Below are 24,412 nucleotides of genomic sequence, written 5' to 3'. Positions count from 1 at the left end.
TATTAAATCACTGAATGATTGAGTTTACATGGTGGACTTGGTCATTTCTGTCTGAAGGCAAACGCTCACAATATGTTTAGAGGATATGTGATGCATCTGTCAATGCCCTCCGATCTTGACTGAGAAAAAAAAAACAAAATAAAAAACTCCTGTGTGCTATAAGTATGGTCAATACACTAGGGTCACTAAAACATCATCATAATATAGCTAAACAAATCCTGTGTAATAAAGCTCATATTTGTGCAGTACTTGTGCTCAAAAGCAATGTTTTTCCACAAATTTCTAATTTTGCTAGAAACTTTCAGATATTGCTATGGTATTATTTCTGTGGTGAATTCAACCTTAGCATGCCCTCCCATCTGGTGTATTTTGAGCTAATTGAGGTTTGGAAGGCAACATGACTTGAATGCTGGAATAGAAAGTGCCTGCATTTATTTACATCTATATCCTGAAACAGGTCACCCCCCCAGAAGGTTGCATGCTGGTGTCTATGTGTGTGTCTGCGTGTGTTTTTCTACGAGTTGAACTCAGGCTTCTCACCTCTGCCATCAGCCAGACAGCGGTTGTAGCCCACAGGGCTGAAGTACTCGAATATGAACACAGCTACTGCTGACACCAGCAACAGCATCACGAACATCATCACCCACACATCCGCGCTGAAGGGCTCTGGAGGGAGGGGGGAGATGAAGGGATATGAGGAGACAAGGGATTGGGAGGGAGTGAGTATGGGCAAATAGAGATAAGGAAATCAGAAGAAAGGGGAGAAGGGTTGTAAGTAGAAGGTGGGGAGGAAACGAGGGACATGAGGAAAGAGGGAGGAAGAGTTTCCCGTGAGCAAGGGCGGCAGAGAGGAAGAGCAAATGAAGAGAGAGAATAGAGGGTAAGAGAGATATGTAAATGAGTTGTGCCACATTGAGAAGAGGAAGGAAGCATCAGAGAAATGAAGTAGGAGTGGGAAATATAAGAGGGCAAAGAGACAGGGTGCAAGAAGAGAGAAAAAAGCCGGTTAGCCTTACTATCTTGCACTGCAAGGACCTCCTCATAATGAAAATGCATAGAAACTAGTTTTAGTTTAGAGAACCAAAGTAGTTTCTTACTTACTTACTCCAAGGATTCTTTTAAATGTAGTGTGTGTATATATATATATATATAAACAGCAAAAAAAAAAAAAAGTCAGTTTGATAAAGTTGTAGTTTTAAGTTGAAAAGCTGATTTGATTTAGGATCATCATGAGGGAAGTTGATACTTTTTGGATCCAGGCCTTTGTACACTAGCCCGTGTATTGCTCTTTAAAGTACCTTTGCACGGGCCTCACATTTCACACCTTAAAGCTAAATCTGTTGTTCACACGCTGTTTAGGTTTCTTTCTGGATACATTATTTCCACCTTTTCCTTGGATTTTGACAGCTGGTTGCTGCACTCCTCACCTAAGAAGGCTGAAGGCGAAACAGTGCCATTACTGCGGGAAACCATGACGCTAATTCCTGTCTCAATGAAAGGAACAGAAAAGTCGATGACCTCGGACCTCTCCTCATTGATGGTCAGGGATCCGACAGCCATATGTGCATTTTTTAACACCACCTATGTAAAATGAGGAAAACAGAAAGAAAAAAACATTTCAGCATTTGTCACCCATCCATCAACTACTGGAATACTGTAAGGAAACAAATGAACTGTAATTTAAAGGAACATCTGTCATACAGCTTCAACTTTTTTCCTCAGGGGGAATGTCTTGTGTGCTGCAGTAATAATGACAAAACAAATTCAATCAAAATGGTTAAGAATAGCTTTCAGTCATGGGAAAGCATAAAAATAGCTATAACTGCCATCAGCTGAGTTGGAGGTGATTGTGAAGTCTTTCCAAATATGAGTGATACCAGCAGCAAAGGTGAGCAGGTTTACAACAGACATAAAGTTCTACAAGCCAAAAGGAGAAGACAGTACCGCTGCTTAAAAATAAGGCGATTTCTTTACAACTTTTCCCGTATTTATTCTTTGTTTTCTGGGAAAATGCAGCTGAGACTTTGACAAGAAATGTTTTCAGTTATTTTATGCATCTAGAGTAACTGTGAGATTTTAGTGTCAGACTTTTATAACACAAGAAAAAAAACTTAAAAGATCAAATCTTGTGGTGCTATCACAGTTCTTGTCCTCTTCATAAACATGTAAAAAGCACGCAGGAGGTTAAAATACTCCTCTCTGTTAGCTTTCAACACGTAGTCTGGAACATGGGAAATCATGTTCCATGTAACAGAAAGTTTGTATTTTTTTTAGATAATGTGGGCAAAGATTAAAACAAGCAAAGCAAGAGGCATGAAAATGGAGACATTGGAGACAAAGATAGAGCACGGCGGGTAGAGACAGGAGGCCAACACACTTTCCATACACAACTCTTGGAGTGGACACTCGTGATGCTCGCCAGGGGACAGAAAGAGGGAGAAAGACAGAAGGAGGGAGGAAGAAAGTGGGTTACCACTGTGGGTCATGGCTGCTTGAAATAGCCGGCCCAATGCCTTCCTCTACCTGCCTCCCTCCCTTCAGTACCTCTGCACAGGTAATATATTTAGCCCCAAATTTTACAGCCTTAAAGCACGGGGGTAAAGTGGGACGAGATTGTCTCTGTGAGTTAATAAGGCATGTGTGACTCTGACTCAAAGCTCCGCTATGTGCTTCAGTGCTGGAGTGTGTGTGTGTGTGTGCGCGGGTGTGTGTGTGTGTGTGTGTGTGAGTCATAAAGGAAAAAAGAGAGAAAGAGAAGTGAGTGAACCTTTGTTCCCAACCTGTGAAGTGGTCCTTTACAGGCAGGGAGAATATTACACGTCTGCTTTGCACATTATCTGCATTTTTTCAAAGCATCTGCTTGCAGGTGTTTGTGTGTATGTGCATTTATATACTTTTCAATCATATTTATTCTGTCAGCATATGTATGTATAAGTATGAATGTGCACTTTTACTTGTGTGTGTGCGCTTGAATGTGCCAACAAGTCCCCCGGGATGAGAACGAGTGCATCCAGCAGTGTACTCACTTCCCCTCTTTCTTTATTCACTCTCTCCATCTCCCTCCTACGACTTGTTCTCTCCATGTTATGAAAGTGACCCATGTGGGTGTTACTGAGAATGATTGAGCGAGGAACTGCGCTTATATATGTGTGTGTGTGTGTGTGTGTGTTTATGTGTCTTGGCTGGTGTATGTGTGCGGCAGTGTCTTTATGCGACCAAGTGAGACTAAATTCATGTAATCAAGTGAAATGCGTCTCATATTCTAGATTAGGAGTCTTAGGGGCAGCACTGGTCAATACAGCTCATGAAATTTGACACCAACTGCCAGAATCAAATCAGGACACAGTGTAGGCTTTCTCTGAGCATTCATTATTCATTTTTTTTCTTCTTTGCCTTTTTGATAGTTTGTCTTTGCAAAATGTGTCAAATTACATTGAAGCTCTCGGTGATCTCTGAGTATTATGGGTGTCTGTCTGAGTTCAGATATCATCTGTCTAATAGTTCTTGAGATATAGTATTTGTTTGGCAGTGTTCCAGCTGGAGAAGGACACAGGACAGGTTTGTGAGTCAAAATGACAAGAAATTGTGTGTGAGAATGAAAGAGGGTGATGGTTAGATCTTGTGCAAACTTCTTTGTTCTCATATAGATTTTTCTATCCTTCATGTGCATGGATGCATGTATTCTCTTGGTTCTTGCATAATTCATGCATAAATATCTGTGCCTGTGTATGAGAGAGGTAGACAAATGCAGCTCTTCCTCTTCCTAATGACCATTCATCAGTGGGGGTGAGAAGGACAATGTGCATTATGGTGCTTTTAGTCCAGGTGATGGAGTTCATTGCAGGTGGCCACATTTACAGCCCACTGCCCCCTAAAGACACAGTCAGCACGACCATAATGGCTTAATGCAAGAAATGAAATAGGTCAAGTTAATGTAAGTTGAACAGAAAAAGTTTCAGTGAGGGGATTAAAACTGATAAATGGTCTTGTGTGTGACTTGTGAAGGTTATTCCTGTGAGCTATATAAGTGTTTGCACAAAGAGAATCTCAGCATGTTCAGACCTTTTGGGTAGTATTGATCTGTTTGTCATTCCTGGTCATTAACAAATGGAGAAAATTATTCAGTAGAAGCACAGCTACCTCTAATAGATTGAAGTATTAGAACTGACCAGAATCCTGCCCTGAAACCAAAGTCGATAAGAAATTGTTTCCAAGTCCAAAGTGATTTGCTGAGAGAACTTTATGGACCCCGGGACAGACTGCTTAAGCCACCTGATAATATGGTTTTCAGGCATAAGATTGACCCAAAAATGAAAGTTGATAAAGACTGTATAATCGCACTATGAAGACAGAATAAAGCTTTTAGGCAGATCTTATTAATGCTAGCTCTTTTAGCAGAGTTAGGCTAAAGAAGCTCAATACACACTATAAATTAGACATTTTTTGGCATTTCAAATATGCCTTTAATTTTATTTTCTACCATAACAAATAATGATAATCCAAAATTCAGCAACTATACAGAGGTTTTAATAATTAAAGGGAGGAAAAAAAACCTGTACTTTTGGGATATCTTGTCAAGATTTGTGCACCTGTCTAATCAGACAGAGTAGCAGACGATTTTTCATGTGATCTAATGTGATATCTCCACAAACCACGTATGAGCCTAGCTACCTTGAGAGATTAACATCCATCCTGGAAAAGAAAGATGAGTCCATAGTGGTACATCATGTCAGTGCTCAGTAATTCTGAAATGATTTGCAATCTTGTAGAAGATTAAGTACATACAGGCAAACCCAAATAGCTTTATATTAATCACTTTGTAAGAATAAAGTATTTTCCCACTTTTTTCAACAATCATCTACACAGAGTGGAAAACATATTTTCTCATAATTACTTTTGGTTATTATCAAGTAACTTAACAAAGCAAGCAAAACTTAAATAATCTCTGATATAATCACGTATAAGTGATCCTAAAACGAAAAAATACAAAAATTCCATCAGATTTAGATGTGAAAACTACTAAAGGTCAAAATAGAAAAGTCATCAGTTTCTGTTTTTTTCTGCATGATTTGTTTTTTCTGTAATTATTTACAAACCAAAAATTTACTTCCACAACAATGCCAACATTTCTGTGTATCAAAGCTTGTTTTGTGTCGGAGCATTCCCTGTTCTGACCTCAAACATTTCACAGTCATTCCCCTGTCAGTCTCTGACACAATATGCTAGCGTCCGCCTGCAGCATTCCCAGACAATCTGATAGCCCAAATTCTCAACAGCGTGCACCTTTTAAACAGCAGAGGCGTCGATAATGGTTTCTCAAAGTGCAAATTAGGTACATCTGTCATTTTCAAGCTTTATTAACAAATTACAAATGATACCTTTGTATAATTTACACATGCATGACATTGAGACACATACAGCCTTTTGCTTGTTGACCTGTAAAAGCTGGCAGTGGCTAAACATAGTTAGTGGAAAGCCAGCATACAACATGGCCAGGAAACAAAAATGATAGACAAAAAAGGCTGCAAAGAATAAAGAGATGCAGACACACAAACACATGATCTCCTCACCTCGCCCACCATGCCATTCCACGTTCCATTGACTTTCTTGCCATGCTTTCCATTAGTGACCAGGTAGAGGTCGTACGTAAATTTGACTGACTTGGCAATTTTCTTCAGGATGTCGATGCAGAAGCCCTTACAGCAGCGTTTAATGTAGATGCCCGACTCCTTCGTCTGATTACTGCATGCACAGACAGAGAAATAATTATTTCATCCAGAATGTACATCTGTCTGAATTGGCATGTACTGTTGATAGGAAATGCAATTTTCCGACACTGCCATCCACACATTTATGAAGTGTGAAGTGATTATGCCTCTGGCATGGTAAAGTTGCCATGGGAAACTATTATCAAGCAAAATGTAGTCAGTCACCGGTTTCAGTGTTTAATTTCTGCCTTGGTCTGCTGCTCAGTAGGTGAATCTGTGAGCTAACAGGACAGATGGGAATAAAAATGTACCGGCAATAATTTCTACTTATGTGTGTTGAGCTGAATTTCCAAGAATGTTGTCATGCATTTTTAATCTTTATTCATTCTAACATTTGTTTCCAGCTCATAAACTGGCACAGGTTTGGTGCGTCTGAGACTGGAGTCTCACAGTGTTTTGATCTGTTTCCGGCAGGGTACTGTGTTCCTCATACAGGTCCCACTGAGTGGATCCACGTCTTCCACAATGACGAACGGAGCCTCCTCCAATGTCACAATGGACAGGTGGTCATCCTCCCTGTTCGCTGTCCCCCCATACAATTCATAGCGAGGCCACACATGGTATTTCATGGACAGGGAACCATTTTCCCATTTACCCACCTGCAGAGAAAAGCAGAAAACAAAGATGATACATAATTTGAAAATCCCCCCATCATTCTTGATCTTTTTATTTCAACACCCTTCATTGCAACTACTAAGAATACTGTCTGAATTTAAATTATTTTGTGACTGAATCAGAAAGCGCCACATGTAACCCCAAAAAAAGCATCACCTGGCAGGAGTCGGAGAGAAAAAAAAGAGAACTCAGACTACATGTCACACCTCAATGACTTCAGTCCATAAAAACTAACTGCAGCTCTGCATTTGCAAACAGTTCGGAGACATATCAGCCCAGAACAGTATAGACGTTGTATGCCTTTTAAGCAAAAACATCTTTATCTAATTGAGATTTTAAAGTTTCATTGTCATTTTTCTGTGGTTTATTGTGATTCGTCCATCTGTTAGTAAAATCTTAATGAGCTAACGAGAATTTTACAACGGGAAGTTAATGAGAAGAGAAAAAGATGGAGTGAATAGGAAGAGGAGGGGAGAGGACTGGGACTGAGAGTAGAGAATGAGAGCAAGGTTAGCCTAAAGGACGGGACTGATCCAGAGGAAGGACCAGAATTCAGATCAAGAGGAAAGAAGAAACACAGAGATAAGAAAACTGGATACTAGAATTAAGTAAAAATCACACATAAAAACAGGTAATTCTGCAGGAAGAACATGGGATCTAAAGGAAAAGAAAAAGTTAAGCATTTTCTTGATGAGGAAAGACGAATGAAGCTCATTCAAATGCAAAACGAGAGTTCTTCTGTGGAGGAGTGGCCAGCTCTATGTCTGGAGGACCCTGTAGGGCTTGTGGCTCTACTCCACTGAACAAGCATCACCAATTAGTCAATTTCCTCCTGATGCCACTCACTTATAACCAAACCAAAAGATTCTGCATGTGCACTTTCCTCAAGAGGTGCAAGTTGGTTTCATCAAGGGAAAGATGTGGGTGGATGTGGAAATGGATCATAAGATAATTGGGCACACTTTAATAGGGGTAGTAGAGGACAGGGAGCCATGGTGTGAGTATGTAAAGTCAGGTTTGCACACTCATTAAATATGTAAATGTGTTCAAACACCAAGCACTCAAACTTGGCAAAGCAACCTGCAGTGGACAAGCTGAGGCTGTGTGTACCCCTGGGGCCACAATGCAACCTCTTTCTATCTGGACAAAAAGAGGGAAGAGAGAGTGAGTGATAGAGAAATAGAAATGAACAGAATAGTAGAGGGAAGAGGGCTAAAATCACCCTGGAGGGGAGTAAACAGAACTGGACTGGACCAGCGTCTTCACACTACTTCAAAGGTGCAGTGACTGGAAGGAAGGTTGTAGAAGCTGGAGCTCACAAGGAGCCAAGAAAACTGGTTCAACTGGAAGTTAGACTCAGAATTAAACATGAGGAAGTGTGAGGCAAAAGAAGGTGGAGGTGAGAGGAGGGCTGCATGGGGAGAATGGGGAGAAAGGGGAGACAGGAGGGGGCAACTCACCTTGTTCTGATCAGAGGACAGAATACAGATTAGAGAGGCAAAATAATGAAAGAAAGACTGAGAATAAAGAGCATGAAAATTCAAAGGAGCCAGTATGCAGCACACAGAAACAATGAAAGGCGGAGAATCAGCAAATACAGATGCTTGCTGGTGATTTGGCAGGTGGTGAGGCGCATAATGTTTGTTAAAGATTGTTGGTACAGAGTGTGACGGGACTAATTTTACTAAATGAACACCCCCCATCCTGTCTTTTGACCAATTAGAAACGCTTTACCTATTTTTTTGTATCCTACAATGCATTTTAAAAGCTGGATTCAGTAACAGAAAGCTGACTCAGTTACAAGTTTGACCCCTGGCACAATTTTGTCCTTCAGTGTGTATGTGTTTTCCCTAAAGATTGATTTTAGTTTCAGTTTAATCTCTCTATTTTGTATCTGTACTTGCTTGTCCTCAAGGGTTATATGGGGGCTGAAGTCATTCCCTGTTGAGACACCCTGCAGAGACAGCCAGTCAGTCACTGGCTGACTTCTAGAGGAAGGTAATCATTTGCTGGTAATTTGAAATCAACAATTAACCCAAACTGCATGTCTTGGTTCTGTGGGCGGACAATGAAGTGTGGAGAGAAAATCCACTTGGGTACTGGAAAATCATGCAAACTCTACATAGACATGCTACAACAAACCCGAAAATGAAGAAATGAACATGAATGAGTTACTTATGAAAAGTGTAGCACTTTGTGTCAAATATTAACTTCTCATGATGGCAATTTATTTATTTCATTCATTCATTCATTCATTCATTTGTTTGTTCGTCAAGTTAAAGTCCAGACAATGGCTTTATGGTCAGCTTTTCTAAATGAAACTAAGAAATTTTAAAGACGTTGGAACCGGGAGAAGTATACTTTAAATCTAATCAGAGCACAGAGCAGATGTCTACATCATCATCTGGATATATAAATATTAACTGAAAATAATTCCATTTGTTGTTTTTATTTATTTATTTATTTTTAATGAACAGGGCCATAATTCAAATATATTCAAACTGGCATTTAAAGGGGTTAAAATCCTAAAAATGGTTAAATGTTTGATATTTTTGAGCAGGAAGAAGTTGTTTAAATGATTTATTTTTTAAAGAAAGGAGAAAAAATATTGATTTTTGGTGTGTAAACGTTTTTGGCCATGAAGGTCACCAGAAGATTCAAGTTTATAGCCGATCATGTTTAAAGTGTTAATAAGTTACAAGTAAAAGACATTTTTCATTGATTGGAAAGCAAATAGAGAATGTTGTTGTGGACAAACAAAGAAAAAACAAAGGATAAAATAAAGAAAAAACTATTAAGAAACACGTGATTAAATGTATCCTGTTGCATTTATAATCTGGCTTATTTTCCCCAAAGAAAATAAATCAATTAAATAATTGTTTAGTGGAAATTCTGATTGGCTGATTACTTTAGGAATCTACCTGCCAGCCCGGCTGTTGATTAAACAAGCTCATTTAGAGCCATGGACACAGAGCATTGCACACACAAACTAAACGCAGTGTGCATGCATATTTTATTTTTCTTCGCCAAAGGTCTTGCAGAGCAAGTGTTTTTTTGCTCTAATAGTGTTTGCACAATATGACCCTAAAGGCTTCCAGTTGTAAGTTAGCCAAAGATGCTTACTTAAACTAGTATCCCCCTGACATTGTGTGGTTACATTCTTAGTACTAAAAAAATGTGTGTGTGTGTGCACAGGGAACTTCTGAGCACAGAAAATGCACAGTGAAGGAAGGCTATGTAGCACAGAACTGTGTACTAGGTTTTTTTTTAATTAAACAGCTGCAGACAAGCTTTCTTTATACATCAGCAATATGAAGATTTTACTGAATGGTAGCACTCAAAGGCACCTTCACTTGAGTTGATTATATCTAATCGGAGGAGCGCCTGTAAAGCTTGAGGCTTGAAATACTTAAAAAGTGAAAATCAGATGATAAGAAATCCAGATGAAACACACAGTTAATTTAGAGGGACTTTATAGGGACATGGCTAACTCACTGACTCTAAGCATCACTTAACAGTGTACCCATTATTTCACTGTTAACGTCACAGGGGATTAAGTTTGACTGTCATGTAAAAGCAAAAATAAAATAAAATAAATTAACCATTTCATGCAGGTATAACATTAAAACTAAGACAAAGACACACAACTACACCCATACACTCTCTCACTGTCTCACCCTGTCCCACTGTCTCTCTTTGTTGAGCAGAATAATGACAAGCTTGGGGTGCATCTGGTATCCGTCCTCGCTGAACGACAGATTACGCCCCTCAAACGTCACATTCATCAGGTACCTGCAGAGGGAAAGAATAAGGAGAAAGAGACTGGTTGAAACAGAGTGCAGCACATGCTGAAAAATATCCTTGTCAGGGGAATCGCTCATTATTTGCGGTATATATCTTTATTCGTTTTCATTAAATGGCTCACTTTCCTAAAAAAAAATGTTTCACACATGCCATCTTGCATACAACATGGCATGTAGATGCTTCAGAAATACCAAGAAATGCAATCAACTAATGACTAACCAGCTTTTTCATAGGAAGAGGAATGTTTGTACATTAGTCATTACTTGCAGACAAACACAGAGTAGAGCAGCAGATGATGGCTCTTAGATGAGACAGGACAATTAATTTCAGTGAATCATCTTTTCATTGGTTGGATGTTTCATGTCCATCTCAGCAACAATCTGTGCTTTGAACCTCACTGATGCAGTATAAAAGGAATAGTAGTCTAATGGAGAGTGAGAGAGAAATTTCAAAACTAGTGTCATATTTGTCTGATTAAAACAAGGTAACATATTCTCATTCTCAAACTAGCTCAGTCTGGAGGCCTTGGCATTACATTTACATTTGCTTCTGTTGGGGAAGCTCTCTCACGTGTCTGTAAAGTTTGTAGTTGGAAGTTGGAGGGATAAAGAAATCCCAGGAATTCCAGCTGGGACACTTTAGACATTAAGTGACTTCAGTATAGATGGATTGGATCGCTCCATATGTTAAACACTGACAAAGAGGGGTCTTCGCCACATGATAAATTGGCAGTGTGAACATGGTGGATCAAAGTCTGGAAACAAGGCCAAACAACCTGTATAGAGCTGCCAAATATCACAACCTCTGGCATAAGGTAATGACAAAAGGAGAGATACATAGGTTTTTTTTGTTAATCTGCTAATTATGAAAAACAATAACTAAAGACAAATAGATGAATAGTGTAGGATATTAATGGAAATGAAAGTTATGGTGTAAAAGAAACAAATCAAAAGGAAAACTGCATCAGCGTAAGGCTGCACGCTGTGGAGAAATTTGTTTAGCCCCATTTCGGTCAGTTTGGTTCAGTGTATCCTGATCTCTGTTGCATTTCCACTGCCAACCATACTTTTATCCAGACAGATGCATCAGCTTTGTAATAACGTGACGTCACAGTGGCTCTACACCTTCCTTGAATTATAGAAAAATTATGGACAACCAGAAGTTTGTGTTCTTTCTTCTTGGCATGTAGCTTTAAACAGCAACAACAAAAAAACATGCTATATTTAAACTGCTTTTTTCTTGGTGCCCAGTTGCACAAGATGTGGTGACTGTTTCGATGAGCTCCACCCTCTTGGGTCAGAATGCAAGAATGGGACCCCAACAGAAAGGTCACAAAAACTAGGACACGTAGCCCTGTTCTGGATCTGTGTCTGACTTAGTCTCTGATTCCCCGGCTTGACCTGGCCTGCTCCTGACCTTGCCCTTTGTCTCAGCCTTGTTCAGTATCTGGACCCACCCGAATCTGAAAGGACAGACTATCACATTTTTACTTCCTGAACTTCTGGTTGCTCACCAGTTCTGTCTCCCTGCAGTTAACTCTGTTGGCCCAGAGGAAACAAGCTTGCCTGTCAAACAAGTAACTGAGGGTTGATTCCACCTGAACCCCCACTGCAGTACCAACCAATCCACCAGACTCAGTGTAAAACATACTAAAGTTTGCTCTTCCCTTTTCCTCAGTCTCCCTGTGTTGCACTTGGGTCCACACCATCACTGTTACAAAAATAAGTTAATCACACCAAGTCCATATTCCAAAACTCACAAATGGACACTTTATACATTGTGTATTTAATCAACTTAAAATCAAAATGAAATTTAACATTTTATAGAAAATTTGTACAGGACTATCACATAAAAGCTTGCTTAGCAACCAGCTGGGATTCAAGAAAATCTCCTATTCCAACCACTAAATAGTGAATAAAAAACAGCACAACAAAAAAAAATGCTGCTTTTATGAGCTTCAGAGTTTATAAAAAAATGGATTTGTTGCCTTGCTGTACAAATTCAGGCAAGTTCAACCTGTTTGCTGCATTGGAACTAAATTTACTCTCCTCTTTCATTCTAGCTTGATAGAGATTTCTGAATGAGGGGATGCAAAGGCAATAAATAAATAAATAAAAACAGTAGAATAATGACAATGAAATGACATTTGCAAGCTCAGGTCTTGCTTAAACACTCAATGTAAAATAGTTGTTTCTAACAAAATTTCAATTCTTTAAGCATAAGCACACGTTGAAGCTAATCTTCACCGGAAATGAAAGAGCATTTTAACAGGGCACACTGTGATATTTACAGAGAGAGACGAGCAGTTTGTATTTGCATGCGTGCATCTTTGGGTGCGTGTAAGCGAAAACCTCATTCTCTCTGTCAAGTGAAATAATTCCACCTCCCTTTTAACCAAACAGGATGCACCACACGCAGCCTCTCAACAGTTTATTCTCTCATGGTGATTGTGGTTAACATATGTGGGAGTGTGGAAGCATGTGTACAAGACACCAGAAGTGTTTATGCCAGGTAAAATCATCTCTTTCAAACACATTGAATCTTTTAACTCTCAATCACTCACTCTTCACTCACCCTCCCGCTCTGTGACTGTTTCCATGGAAACACTGCCTCAAAACCCACCATATACTGTATATGTAGATGAATAAAATAGTGACAATAGAAGGTGCATGTGAGTATCTATCTATCTATCTATCTATCTATCTATCTATCTATCTATCTATCTATCTATCTATCTATCTATCTATCTATCTATCTATCTATCTATCTACTTGTGAAATGAATATGTTGTGTAATCTAGCAATTATTCTAATGTCATCTCCCTCATTCTTTGTCCTCTATTAAATATTGATCTTTTCAATGGGCTGTGATGATCAGAATCATGCAGCATCATAGCGTCTCATGCAGCTCCATGTTTCCAGCTAACAACCCCGTCCTGTAGAGTCTTGGCACTGATACAAAGTGCATAGAATCTGCTGCATAAATCATAAGCCATTTATAAAATGACTTGACGCCATGCCCCTTTTTAATCTTTACAGAGCAAAGCCATTGTACGATTTGGGGGCCTTTGTGCATGCATGTGCTTGAAGATCCTGCACAGAAACACAAGCATAGGTGTGTTGCCATGGCACCCACAACTATTGTGATTTTTGAGCCAATGTGCCCCGTTACTATGGTAACGGTAATCTCACAGAGGATGGGAAAGAGAGTGAGGTGGGATTTGGAGAAAAAGAAGGAAAGGGATAGGGCATACTACAATTATACAGCAACAAGCATTTCCCTGATCTCCCATCACACTGTAAAGACTGTGTTAACAGTAGTACTGACCTTCAATACCAATAAACCTGGACACACACACACCAACACACACCCTTAAACCATTAACATGAATTTACACTAAAATAAAAAAAAATAAATAATTCACTCACTGATCTATGATCTTAGATTTTGTTGATATTTTTTTATTTATTCAACAGTAATTTGTAGTATATTGGATGAATCATTAATGTCTGATGAAGTGGCTCATTTGCAAATATACCATCCACACCCAAGTGTAGCTGATGCTATGCATCAAAGGATTAATTGTGCAAATAAAAATATGAACCTTCATCGTTTTTTTTTTTTCAAAGTCAGAGTAAATGTCAAAACGATCTACATGCGTAGAAGTAGCACAATAAGATGGCGTCACCCATATGTTGATATCCTGTTGAGCCTGTCAGCTTTAACCTCTGTAGGAGGAGGAGAGTATCTCAGCTGTACTGTACAGACGGTGGATTAAAATTCAAACAGCAGCTGCAGCAGCTGTCTCCACCTGGAGAACAAAAGCGAGTGACACTGGCCGCAGTCCGACATGTACAATGGTGTTCCAATCAATTCCACAGTCCACACTCACTGATTCATATTCCTGAAGCATTAAAGACTAATCAATGTGTGTCTAATCTTTCTTCTTTTATGTGAATAGAACTCACTAAATGCTGCAGTAAACCAGATCAACTTACACAGACAAACACGTCATGCTCACTGCATGGCCTGACACAGATACGTTTCAGCGCATGTTCTCGCGTGAATAATGAAGGAGTCGTGTGAAATATTGATAAGTCACTTTTAATAAATTAACCCCAACATCAATTAGTCATGAATTACACTCCTTAGCAATTACTGTAGTATTGGATTTGTGGAGGAGGAATCTCTATGAAGAATGATAATATAACCCATTTGGTATTGTGTAGCTGATGAAAATAAACATACTGCGGTTTTGATGCGTGCACACATGGGATAACTATGGATGTCATTTGGGATAATATCTTTAACCCCTTGATGCTTATTTTTACAAAAATTTCCGACAAACAAACTACTTCTGGCCTTTTTAAAAATTTTGTTTCTTTCAATCTCATGAATTTATTTTAATAATTTGTTTTTATTTACTGTTATTTATTTATTTTATGTTATTTATTATTTCATTGTTTTGTATTTTATTCCAGTCTTGTTTTTCCCTTTGTTATATTTTGTTTTCATATAATTGTAAATAAATTGAGGTATAAAGGGGTTACATTAGCATGACTGCATTCATATGTGGTAGCTACATGTATAAAAATGAACTTAGCTGATAGGAAAGGTACAAACAAGTATTTTAAAAAAGGCTTAAGACATGAAATGACAACTGTAAATGTGGCTTTTTGACTAATTATAGATATCACCTTATTATAATTAACTGATATTAGATTAAAATGGTTGCCTTTAACAAACTGGATTTGCTACTTTGGGCATGTGGGGACATGTTCTTCTTGTGATTTTCTAATTTTATGGGACCTGAAAAAGCATTACGTGGCATTAATATGAAGTGCAAAACAAATCAAATCATCTGAAAGCCTTAAGCAGAAAGAGCTAATTGAGTTAAAACAATAAAATGATGTAACACCAGTGTTGTGCCTGAACGAGTTCATTGAAAGATCGTTCATATTTGGGTGAACATGAACTGAACATACTGTATTTCTGCCTGATGAACGTTATTGTGAGCGCGCTCATTCTGGTGTTTGTGAACAGTGTTCTCTCACATTTAAACTTTGTTGAAGAGAGTTTTCAAAATCCCAGCTAAAACACATCATAAACAGGTCTCAATATATAGGTGAAAAACACCAAATCTGGCAACATCAGCCACCTCAGAGCCACACCGCATGTGTCATAAAATTGCGAAATATGGATGCAAAATCCAGTGAAGTCAGCAGCACCACCTCTGCCTCAATGATCACTGCAGCATCTTCGTATGATCACTTGAAATCATTTTTTGAAAATGTCAGTAATGATCCAGGAGGGAGAAATCTATCCTTTTGGTGTAAACTTTGCCTGCCAAGTGTCAAGAAGCAACATTTATAGCATCAACAGCAAACCTGAAACGGCATATTCAAATAAAGCACCCAGCTAACCTTCCAAGGTATATGAACTAAATGTCACTAAAAACAATGTAAAGACTTGGCAATGGCATGCTGAAGCAGATCTTCTACCACTCAAAACTAAATAACAGTGTACAGTAGCAGCAGCTCCGTTGTCTTCATCTCCAGCCACAGCTGGAAAACCTTTAGCAGTATAGTCGGAGACCTGCAGCCTTTGAAGAAAGAGGAATCCTCAGCTTTTATAAGCTTGACAAATGCAAGACATGTGGTCTTAAATGTCTTTTTTTTATTGTTTTGTATGTTACTTATTCATTTGGGCTGAATATTCCACTTTTATGACGCAGGTTCTAGAAACTTTATTTGGACATACAAGTCAGAAAAAAGCACATTCACAAAAAATTGAAAATTGACTTAATAAAAAGATAATTAATGTTTAAATGTTTTGCATTTTAAATATTGCACTTTGAGGTACATCCTTTGTTTCCTACCTCAGCCTGGTTCCTATCTCAGATAGTTGAATAAGTCCTCATTAAAAAAGACCATTTATGCAAGTTTTTCCTCATGTTTTTATACTGTAGGAGTGAAAGCTGCAGCTGGCTACAAGCGTGGACTGAATGGGTGGCAACAATAGGAAAATGACAGTATTCTGAGGATAATAGCTCACAGCAACATATTGGGAAAAAATAATTAAGAACTAGTTTATTTTTAGAACTGTGAACTTAGTTTTTTGAATTATGAACTATGAACTGAACTCGTTCATTTTAATATGCGTGAACTAAACTTTGAACTAGTTCATGTAGAAATTGAACTTTCCCAGCACTGTGTAATGGACTGAATAAACCTGGCAAAGAGAGGTGCAGAAAGACATAAAACTTTTCTGACCTAGTTCAGATTAAAACTCATCAAAAACCAGTATTTTTCTATCTCTTCTCTTCTATCCTATAAACTCAGACCAAAATGCATATTCTCAAACATTTCAGTTCATTGAGCTGGCACCAGTGTTGTCAAAAGAATTGATACTACAGATACTAATCCATGCTCAAATTAAGTATCTAGTTAGATATTAATTAGCACGGGTATCGATACTTAAATGCCCCTTTGGTGGTCACAGAAAGAACCAGTCACCTCTAGTCATTTTAAACAGGCACTGCAGCATTTCCCTGGAGGACCCATTGTTTACAGTGCTGCCAACTTAGCAACTTGCTGCCATAATCAGTGAGTTTTTAGATCTCTCTACTCTTACTTAAAAAAAGCAACTATTGATAAATTAAGCAACTTTTTTCTGGTGTTATTGGAGACTGAGACTGACGTGAAAACACGTATTTGTTTGCTCTTCCTAATAAGTCGCGGATGCTACCACAGGCCCCTCCCCTCCCACTCACAAGTGTTTCTTCCTTGTGCAGCAGCAGCAGTAACAGCAACCCAGCTCTGAGCTGCAGATGTTCTCTTCTGCTCCATAACCAGCCTGAAAATGAACTGCACAGAGCTGCTACTGACTGATCACGCCCTGGCTTACAGTCCGATTTTAAACATTTAGACTGTAAAAAAAAAACATTTAAAAAGCTAATCTTTAAAAAAAAAAAAATTTAATAATTTAGTTTCATGAAGTTGATGATCTTAACTAGTTTGTTCTGTTGCTTACTTGATCACATCTCAAGTATTGTAAAGAAAAGTACACTTCAGGCCCATTTATGCGCCACACAGAAGACGGATAGTTTAATCTGTCCTCTGCGTTGGTTATGGCCATATTTAGGTGCGTTTTCAGTTAGCTTAGCTATCCATTGCTTGACGCAGATGACAGAACAATACCACCGGAAATAGCGGGGGCAGTGCTGAGCACAATAACTGACATGCGACCAGTGAAAGAAACAAACCAGAGAAGAAGAAGAGAATCAGGAAGAGAAAAAAAGCTGAAGAATGAAGACGAGCACAACAACTGTGGGAAATTGCACGAGCTTTTGAAGAATGACTACATGTGAATGTTTAGGGCGTGTTGGAAACTAATTGATAGCTGCTGCCAAACAGTGTCTGAAACTTAGCACTGCCCACTAGTGGAGGGATTGACTTAACAACCATGGCAACGCAAAACATGCACAGAAGTATGAGGACGGTGACACATGACAACATTTGAAACAAATGTCACTATTTATGCATGTAAGGGAGCATACATGGGCCTTTATGTAAACAATTACACCAACTAGTAGCTGATTTTTTTTAAGTTTTGTATTTGTTGCAGCACAGTGAGCAAACAGTCTGACAACACTGTTAGTGACTGTATGAAGACTCTGCACAAACTAATAAAGCTTTCAAATAATGAATTTATTTTAAACTGTTAATGTCTTTGTTTATATTTATTAATGTATGTTTGTTGTATTCTTTGTATTGTGTTGTTATTTTTGTGGTGTTCTAAGTCTGATTAAAAGAATAATACATTTAACCTTTCTATAACATCGAAAAGAGTATCGAGTATCCAGCGCCATCCTTATTGGTATCGAGTTTGAAATTGCTGTGTTGTGACAACTCTAGCTGGCACGCACTCATCCTTCAGCTTAACAGGGTAAAAATACTACTTCAGAGTGTTCTGCACCCATGAAACAAAGAACACAAACACACACATGCTTTAATGAAAGCCTCCCCAAAGCCCCAGAAGTTCAGAAAAGTCCCAGAGCTTAAAAGCACTTGACACCTTTCCAGCTCCAAGCTCATCTGGAACCTGTCCACGCCTGGCAAGGTCAGGACCACTGTTGTCAAACTCATGATGCTCACACAGTTGTGTATTCGTCACTAGTGGTCTGCATTATCTCTCTCTCTCTCTCTCTCTCTCGCTTTCTTTTTGCTCTCTGTACTTTGCATCCCTCTTCCTTTTTGTGCTATCTTCATTTGTCAGGCTCATATTGTAGCAGTAGCTGGAATGTCACAGTGCTGGCTACAATGGATTTAATTTACTTAGTGGAGTGATGTGTCATTCTTTTCTCTTTTCTATGAAGCACTAAGGGCTGAAAAGGGAAAAAGAGTGAGTATCAATGTGACATATTGCTTATCGTCAAATAGATGACCATGACCGCTCTGCCATTCACTCAAGACTTGACAGAATCTTAAATAAGAAATCATTTATGATTAAAACAACTTACATTATTACATCTCTCTCTCTGACCGAACATATTTTAATCCACAAGCTTGCAAAATGATGTGTAATCCAGCAGGAATAAGCATCCCAACGCAGTTAAACATACTTTTGCTGATAACCCTCTCAATAAGTGAGACTAAATGCCTTCCTTCCGTCCCTACTTTACCAATTTGCTTTACATTTTCTTCTTCAGGTTTACAAACATGGCTTATATTAGCTGAAAATCTAAAGCAAAAAATAGGCCAAGTACCTCCTGACAGTTCATTAAATAGTTTTTCCCCCATTTTACGGTGGAGTTTTGAGAAGCAGAAAGTCACATCTTCCTCTAAACCAAACCAACCAACACCCAGAGGGTTTCTGCTGTCGCCAGGGGCTATTTAGAAAGATGCCAAGGAGCTCCACTGATTGGAGAAAGTAGAATTTATGAAACAGTTAAACACACACACATACACACACACACACACACACATACAAATATTAAACAAACTGCAAAACCTTTAAAACATTAAATTCAATTTTATTAAAAGCAATTGTAAAGCTCCTTTATGCAAAACTGGATTTACTATTTTTAGAAAAAGGTTTGGAATGCACTATTCAAAGTATCAAATAATTTACTGAATATGTGAGAGTCTCTGAGAAAGCTATGCTCCCCGGTCAGGCTGTTTCAACCCCAGCAGAGGAGTGAGTGACGGACATCAAGCTCCACTTCATGAGCGTGTTCAGCATTCATGGAGAGGCCAAACATTTATCATCTATCATTATTTATCTACATAAATTAAGAGAGTATAATCCATTGATTTTTTTTTTTAAATTGGATTCAGTGTTGCTTCCCTTTAATGGCATCTGTGGATTCTCATTATGAGAGACCGTCCACTCATGGCTGAGAAGAGATACAATTCACAGTATATTCCTATTTATACTCCATTAGAGATCAGAGGATTAGATAACAGTTTTAAAATCCCAACATGCTAATTTCTTGAGGCAGGCAAAAAAAAAAAATAAAAAAAAGAAAGAAAGAAAAACTTGTTGATTCAGCTGCTGTTAGTAAAAGCAGAATGAACCAGCGTTTAGAAGAAAATATTTAACACCTACATTATCCAGTGCCTTCTAATTAAAATTTTTTCATAAAATCTGGTCTCAAAACCCATTTAAATTTTTGCTCATTTGGAGTTCGACTGTTGAGGAAGGAGATGTGGACATCCATGTGGTAGAAAAGGTCAGGACAACTGCTCTACACTGATATAGTTTATTGTTAGCCTGACATCCAGCTGCAAAGAGCACTAACAAATCTACTAATGATCAAGTTGGATGTTCATATAAAAACTTACAAATGGTCAATAAAATCACTGGGCTTGACACCAAAAGTGAAGCTTTTGAATGTCAATGCTGTTCTTCACTCATTTTCCATCTATTTATTTTTTTATTTACTTAGCAGTGAACTGACCAGGAAGCAGGGCATCCTTCCAGACAACCAAACCAGGCAACTAGCTGTTCATTTAGTTTCTAGTATATAGACTGTAGGCCAATTGCTAATCTCTTGATTGAACACTTGAAGACAGAGGTTATCACCAAACAAATTTAGTTAAGGCAGCAAGGGGCGAAGGATCTCAGCAGCTCTCGCAACTGATCTAATCAACAACACAGCTAAGTTGATTATGAGACTGCAGGTCTGGAGCGCAGACAATGGCTGGGGAGGAGCAGAACAGTGGAGATGAGAGGAAAATCACCAGAGGGAGAGGAGAGGAGAGGAGATGAGCGAAAAAGAGAAAAGGTGTGAGATGATAAAACAGAGCAGTGCAGTACTCCGCAGAAGAGAATAAACAACACAAAGAGGAGGGTGGATGTTTAAAAGAAGACAAGGGCAGAGCAAAAAGAGGCGACTGTGGATAAAGAGAGGATAAAGATGAACATGACGAGGTTAGGACAAAGCTGAGCAGAGCAAAGAGCATGACAGGACACAGAAAAGACCACGAAACAGTTGAAAGTAACAGTAAGCCACACACAAACAGCACAGAGGGACTGTGTTCTGGGACAGCAGCAGCATAAACTCCACTGTTATTTCAAAGCAGTATGCAGTGGTTCAGATGGGAGAAACAAATGCTTCAGGGAGGAATGAAACACAGACAAAGGCTGGAATGACATCTGAAGAATGCCCTACTACAATCTGTTGCCTTAATGCAGGATGCAGTTGAAGTTGGGCCTCTCAAGCAATGCAATCCATAAAGGTTAGGGTGCGTTTCTGCAGCAGGCACTTGAAATCACTTTCAGTATGAAAATGTAATTGCGAAAGGAAGCATTTTCGGATGATTCTCAGACATCAAGGTTCAGAGTATTTTCATTCACGTTATATGTTATAAACCATGTTTCTGACATCATACCACTAATTTTCAAACCGGCACATCACATAACCCTGACGAGGAAACTGATTTCTCTCGAACTGGTTTCCTAAAAGGAAAACTGACAATATTCTTAGCATTTTTGATATCTTGATGATCTGTCTTTCAATAAAAGAAAACAAAAAACAACAACAAAAAAAAAAAAAACACACATTCAGCACGCATGCAGAGTGGCAGGGGGTGAAGCTGCTCCTGAATACAATGCTGTGCAGAGCTCTGGAGCACAGCGCCACAGGGGATAGTGTTCGCCGACTGAAACGCCATTGGGACCAATTAGGCAGTGCACAGAGCAAAGCGCAGCCGAATGCTAAGCTTCACAACCAGTTCAAAAGGCCTGCTGCTGAGACGGACAGCTGAGGGGGTGGGCTCGGTTTTTCAAGGGGGCATGTGAAAGTGGCGTTTGTCTGCTTAAGGTATTCTTTCATGCGGGGAGGATGATCACAGTATGCAGGGGAGATGTGTCTTTTTGCACATCTCTTTATGTGTGTGTGCAAGCATCTGCTGTTTGCACAATTGTGCTGATCCATGCCAAGATGTTACGTTAATATTAGACTACCTGTGCTTTAACGTTGCTGAAGCTGCTTTGTGTAGCATTTTAACGTCCATAAATCATTGTCGTAATAATTTGGCTACTTATAGTACATGAACTGTAAAGAAATTCATATAAACTAATTAAACTAAAACACTCCTGAGGATCTATACTGTACAACATCCAATGTTGAACATTGCAAAATTTGTTTAAATGACGTGCTGAATTTCTACTTTGCAAAATGTCAGCTTTTCTCCTGCATATACAGCAGCAGCATTATTCCTTAAGTTCACTCAGGCTTTCTCACTGTGAATACAAGCAGGGAAAAGCTCTTTTAATTTCAATGAATGCAGACAATTTAAAAAAAAAAAGTTTTGAAATATATCTATCACAATTACTTTATCTTCTTTTTGTTTGCCTGTTCGACCACTTCTTGGTGACTGGTTTGGAATGTAAATGCCATAGAATTGGAAGCGTTGGAAAGCTGAGCATCAAGGTGCGAGGTGGAGGTGAGGACCCAACTGCCGGCTGATGAGGAGGCAGGAGGCAGACAAAATGAAGGAAGAAAGTTTTAATGATGACAATAAACAGGATAAAAATTACAGGAACGTGACATTACATTGAACTGGAATAATGACAAAAAAACTAAGGGGTATATACACAGATGGACTATTTGATAAAAACGGCCAGTCTTCCATCTATGCAACACACAGTGACCTGGCCTTGCTTGAGCTAGTCCAGTCACAAGCATTTATCAACTATGGGGCAAGTTTGACAGCATCATGTTTAAATGTTTAAATGGTCTTGCCCCACCTTACCTCTCTGAGCTTCTTCATCTTTACTCTTCCTCTTGGCCCCTCAGTTTGGCTAACTAGCTGTTCCTGCAGGTACCAAGGTCCAGAAGAAAGCTCAGAGGACACAAAACTCTGTTGCTGCTCCCCTACTGTGGAATAACCTACCCTTGCACATTAGAGAGGCCCCTTCACAGTACACTTTTAAAGCTCATGTCTTGACTTTCAACCTAAGCAAGACTTAGTTTCTTCATTCTATTCTATTCTATTCTACAGTCATTTAGCAGACGCTTTTATCCAAAGCGACTTACATTTGAGAGTAAGAACAACACAAGCATGAATTCAAACAAGATGGGACGTCATCATTAAGTGATAGTCAGACCGCTTTTGAGTCCAGTTGGACCCAGGTGCCGTCATGTAGTGCTAGTGCAGTGCATATAATTTTTTTTTTTTTTTAAGTAATTTTATTTAAATACAAGATCACGATTTCATCACACAATATCAACTTGGGCATAAGTGCATGATTCCATCACACAATATCATCTTGGGCATAAGTGCATGATTTCATCACACAATATCAACTTGGGCATAAGTGCACACAGCTTCTTCAGTACTTGGTTGAGCCAAAGAGCTGGACAAATCTATCTAACTCATTTAGTTAAGCTAAATGTGGAAATGCTCCTTAAACAACTGAGTCTTTAGCTTGCTCTTAAAAGTGGATAAGGACTCTGCGGATCGGACGAAGTTTGGTAGATCATTCCACCACCGGGGAAAAACACAGGTGACAAGAGTTTAGCTACTGATTTTGCGCCACTTTGTGGTGGGAGCACTAGGCGTCTTTCGCTGGCAGAGCGTAACTGTCGAGAGGGAGTGTAGCTCTGGATTAAGGAGTGAAGGTAGACCGGAGCCATTTGGGTTATCGTTTTGTAAGCCAGAAGCAGAGCTTTGAATTTGATGCGTGCTGCAACTGGAAGCCAGTGAAGAGCAATTAGCAGCGGAGTGACATGAGCTCTTTTAGGTTGGTTGAAGACCAGACGTGCTGCTGCATTCTGGATCATCTTCATTTGGTCTTATTTGTTTTATTTGGTCTTATTGTGTTGGATTTTAGTTGTTCCTGTGTCATGTTCATGTATACATTTTATGTTTTATCTGCTTTATGTTTTTTCTAGCATTTTGTTTCAGCTGTGGTTGTTTTAAAGTGCTTTATAAATCAAGTTGTTATGGTATGGTATGGTATGGTATGGTATGGTATGGTATGAATTTTGTTGCTCTGAGTGGTTGAATGTTGGTCCAGTTGCTTTTCAGAAGCATTCTGGACTCAGATGCTCACAGATTAAACCATCTTGGAAATTAAAAATATGCATTTGTCCATCAATGCCAGGATATTGTCTGCACCAAAGAAAATGAAAAGGAAAGAAATTGTCATCCCTTATGTTGCTGAGAAACTCAGGAGGATTTTTAACAAACAACAAAAATCCATGTTTTAAAAACCCAGCCACACCCTCAAAGAAAAGCTCGTTCATCTCAAGGACCCAACATTACACTCTCACAAAAGCCACCTCATGTATGGAGTTTTACAGTGCGGAAACCAAACAACCATTTAACAGACGGCTCAGCGCAGGAGAGTCAACTATTCAAGATTCAGCTCTTTTCCTTCATCCAATTAATGTTAAAATCTTGGCCATATAAGATGTGGTTCACTGGATGAATCAGAACCTTCACAGATATATAAACAGATACACTTCTTGTCGCCTAAAACTACAGAAAGCCCTCATATAATCAAACTTTATTTGACAGATATTTATGCTATGCCACATTTGAAAAGCATTCCACAGATTTGGATTCATTATGTTAAATTAACTTTGAAGTTTACGAATCCCGAATTTAAAATTTTTAACAGGACATCTACATTTAAAACTGTTATCTGGTTTGTTAAATGCTAGAACTTATTAAATAGGGCCAATCATCATTTCAGTGGTAAAATTACAAGCA

The 24,412-nt window shown here is 38.8% G+C and overlaps 1 protein-coding gene across 1 annotated transcript in view; it reads right to left on the bottom strand.

The window, feature by feature from the left end:
* The window catches only part of LOC121632357 (glutamate receptor ionotropic, NMDA 2B-like), a 122,432-nt gene that overhangs the window by 15,104 nt on the left and 82,916 nt on the right, over nucleotides 1-24,412 (bottom strand). The window contains exons 6-10 of the mRNA XM_041973795.1: nucleotides 10,061-10,175; nucleotides 6,159-6,367; nucleotides 5,571-5,742; nucleotides 1,428-1,581; nucleotides 541-666 (exon numbers count right to left, since the gene is read on the bottom strand). Of these exons, the coding sequence (XP_041829729.1) occupies nucleotides 541-666; nucleotides 1,428-1,581; nucleotides 5,571-5,742; nucleotides 6,159-6,367; nucleotides 10,061-10,175 (776 nt within the window). The remainder of the gene's footprint in view (nucleotides 1-540; nucleotides 667-1,427; nucleotides 1,582-5,570; nucleotides 5,743-6,158; nucleotides 6,368-10,060; nucleotides 10,176-24,412) is intronic.

This window comes from Melanotaenia boesemani, chromosome 2 (assembly GCF_017639745.1).
Source record: "Melanotaenia boesemani isolate fMelBoe1 chromosome 2, fMelBoe1.pri, whole genome shotgun sequence".
Taxonomy (NCBI): domain Eukaryota; kingdom Metazoa; phylum Chordata; class Actinopteri; order Atheriniformes; family Melanotaeniidae; genus Melanotaenia; species Melanotaenia boesemani.
Note: the sequence above shows the minus strand (reverse complement) of the source record. Positions and strands in the feature narration are given on the sequence as shown.